At 51.6% G+C, this 3,322-nt stretch overlaps 1 protein-coding gene across 1 annotated transcript; it reads left to right on the top strand.

The window, feature by feature from the left end:
* The first annotated feature begins 349 nt into the window (after positions 1–349).
* Positions 350–1,696, top strand: LOC133903208 (uncharacterized). The gene has a single exon (XM_062344527.1). The coding sequence runs from the start codon at positions 350–352 to the stop codon at positions 1,694–1,696; it is 1,347 nt and encodes a 448-aa protein (XP_062200511.1).
* Positions 1,697–3,322: the final 1,626 nt, after the last annotated feature.

Raw genomic sequence — 3,322 nt, 5'->3', positions numbered from 1 at the left:
GTCACCCGATGAAGCAAGGTCTTGCCCGATGAACGGGCGACTCGTGTCGCTCATCGATTTTTAATCCCTGCTAGCCAGGGCCCACAAGATCTCTCCCGATGAATGAACGATGGTAACATATTTCTACTTTTATTTAAATGACTGTGTAATTATATATATATATATATATATATATTCGGAATCCATATACTCGAACCAAAATGAAAAAGGCCCATGGGGGCGCAGTACCGTTTGCAGCCCAGCGAAAGCCCGCGAAGTCGCAAACCTACATGATCAGGCATCGGGGGCTCCAAACCCTAACCGCGGCTGAGCCGCGACGCCATCCCGATCTCTCCCTCCGGCGCCGGCCATGCTGCCGCCGGCTTTAGGAGCAAGCGTTCCCAGCCGCAAGCATGCTGCCACCTCCTTTAACGCATATAGAGGTGAATGGCTGTCTCCCCGGACGCCGCGCGGCGTCCACAACGACGACGACGGCCTGCCCCTGTCCGATGAGATCCTCCTCGTCGTCTTTGCCGGTTCCCTCAGCACGGCCGACCTCGTCCGCTGCGCCTCCACTTGCAGGCGGTGGCGCCGCCTCGTGTCGAGCGAGGCCGACTTCATCTGCCGCTCCGCGCCGCTGTCGGAGGAACGCCATGCCAGCGGCCTTGCTGTCGGGTTCTTCCACCAGGGGAAGGGGGAGAAAGGCGCATGCACCGCCCCGCGGTTCGTCCCCTTGGGATCGCGCTTCCGGGGCGCCTCATTGGACGCTCTCTTCGACCGCGAACCGTTCAGGTCGTCCCGCCTCGTGGCGTCTCGGAAAGGCCGCCTCGTCCTCGAACTCCATCGCCTGTCACGCGCCGCTGTCCTCAGGCTCGCCGTGTGCAACCCGATGACCGGGGACGTGTCCGTCCTCCCGACCCTCTCCGGCAAGGATAAGCCCGGTCACTATGCTTGTGTGCTGCTCACCACGGACGACCTCGACGCCCACGCTGCAGACCGGCTGCGCTCAGGATCCGACTTCCGCCTGCTCGTCGTCTACAGCCGCCGCAACTTTACTGCATGCCGGTCCTACTCGTCCGACACCAGTATCTGGGGACCGGAAGGCAAGGTGTCCGGTGCCAAGATCACCAGCAGGCGCCTCGGGCACATGCACACGAACACCGCCGTGGCCGTCCGCGGCGCCGTATTCTGGCTGACCAAGCGCGAGGTGGTTGGTCTCCGTGTCGACACTCTGGAGGCGACGCTCGAGCCCCTTCCTTGGGATTATAGCCCGTGCTTCTGCAATGGCCGAATCCTGGAGAACCGGCTGCTCGCCGCCTCACCGGACCGGAAGCTGTGCGCGGTGGAGGCCGCTGGAGTAGCTTGCACGCAGAACAACATCACGGTACGAATCTTGTTTCCAAGCCACAACGGCGGCGGCAGCGCGCTGTTCAGGAGCAAATGCTGGAAGGAAGAACGGAAAATGGTTGTCCAGCTGGAGCCGCCACTGCCCGGCCAGACAACGGTCTGCCTGCAGGGAGTCTGCGAGAAAAGTGGGGTTGTCTTCTTCGCTGCTGGCGATCGGCGGGAGCTGCTGTACGCGCTGGACATGGAGAAGAAGGAGGCACGGCTGATCCTGGTGTCCGTCCCGTATGGCCGCTGGTGCCCCTCCACGTTGTTGGGGGGTTTCCATGCGTACGAGATGGACAGGGTGGCCTACCTGACCTCGCTTGGCTAGGGAGAAGGCAATGGCATCATCGACATGGAAGGAGAGCGAGCACGGTGGTTGCTGATGAGAAGCCGAACGATGAAGGTAATTGGCTTGCTAGTGACGTTGTCAGACCAGCCTGTTTCAGGCATCTGCTAGTTCTATGAATTTTCTGTTGTCCGCACTTCACTGGGCGGTATGGTAGTCCATTGTTTTCTTATATATTTTGCTATTGTTTTCAATTTTGTTTCGAAACGTCAAACCTCTGAAACATGAAACTTGGGTGCGAAACTTGAAGCTCAAAACATGATGCTTAACTTTTATTTTGGAATCTTGATACATGGGGAGCTGAAACTTGAGACATATGCATGGGTGCGAAGCTTGAAGCTCAAAACATGATGCTTAACTTTTATTTTGGAATCTTGATACATGGGGAGCTGAAACTTGAGACATATGCACGGTATACGTACCATTCGATAATGAATTGAGATTGTTGATCTTGCAATATTTTCATCTTCTGCATAAATTGTTGATGGACTGAAATATGTCAACGGCTCAACCCCATCAACGCCAATCAAGATGCAAGATTGGTGCTTCTCTACACAATGCAGAGCGCAAGCAGCGGGAAAAAGGGCCTGATCGAACTCGATCATAACCATTACGCTCAGGCGTCAGGCCGATTGTTCAAAAAAAAAAAAAAAAAAAAAAACGATGTGCGCGTCTTTATTCAAATGTTCGTATCACACTGATTTTCAGGGTTGTGAACCTATTTATTAGGTTGTGATTTTGGCTGTTGTTGGTAGTCTCTGTCACCCCTAATGAGTGGTTTTCTGTTCAACTAACTGTGTACACATCTGTATTCCTTGTTTCTGACATCTTTATACAAAGGCATTCTCGAAAGAAAAAAATTATGCTTGCAAGGTATGTGTGCAAGAATAGTCAAGCTATGCCAATGTTGGGTGTGTTATTAAATTAATCAGAATGTGTATTGATATGTGCTAATGAGAATTAGGCCAATTAAATTTGTGATGAGGATTTGCACCATTCATTTTCTTGGCCGTTTTTTGTGAGAACCTGCATGGTTCATGTTCTCATAATTTCTTTTTCTAGCAATCCTGACAATTGAGTGTATGAATTGGTGCATCGATGCAACGGTATCAGGTAGATGAACAGCTGCTGCTTTTTTTTGGGGCTGCTACAGAACAAACTAGATTGCCTCACTAACTGAAGAGCAGTAAATGATAATGTTACCGCTCGTGAGCATTTGGGCCTCCTATGCACATGTTGTACCTGCGCGAGCTCGAGCTTTTCGTCCACCTATGTCCCTGCCCAAGTGACCAACATTTAGAACTACCTAAACTAGTTGTAAACTTGTTCCATCTGCATTCCACATCTTCACAGTAAAATCAATGTTGCAGCTAACAGCAAATGCAGCTCCAGGTTAAGTTTTAGGATGGGCACACAAATTTATACACGGCTTACACGCCTCTGGGGATAACGAAAACGATTGGTCGTACGGCACAAGATTTATTTCGACTCGAAGCAAGATATCATAAAGGAAAATAAAAATGTTGACTTCTGTAAGTCTCCCCCACATTCCATGACCCGTCTTCAGTGGATCTCGCAAATTACATCAACCCATCTTGACTTCTGTCG

Source organism: Phragmites australis, chromosome 21 (assembly GCF_958298935.1).
Source record: "Phragmites australis chromosome 21, lpPhrAust1.1, whole genome shotgun sequence".
Lineage (NCBI taxonomy): Eukaryota > Viridiplantae > Streptophyta > Magnoliopsida > Poales > Poaceae > Phragmites > Phragmites australis.
The sequence above is the reverse complement of the archived record's forward strand: the minus strand, read 5'-3'. Positions and strand labels throughout refer to the sequence as shown.

What these genes read in the sequence shown, in the direction of transcription:
- LOC133903208 (XM_062344527.1), top strand. Translation starts at nt 350, where the DNA reads ATGCTGCCGCCGGCTTTAGGAGCAAGCGTTCCCAGCCGCAAGCATGCT.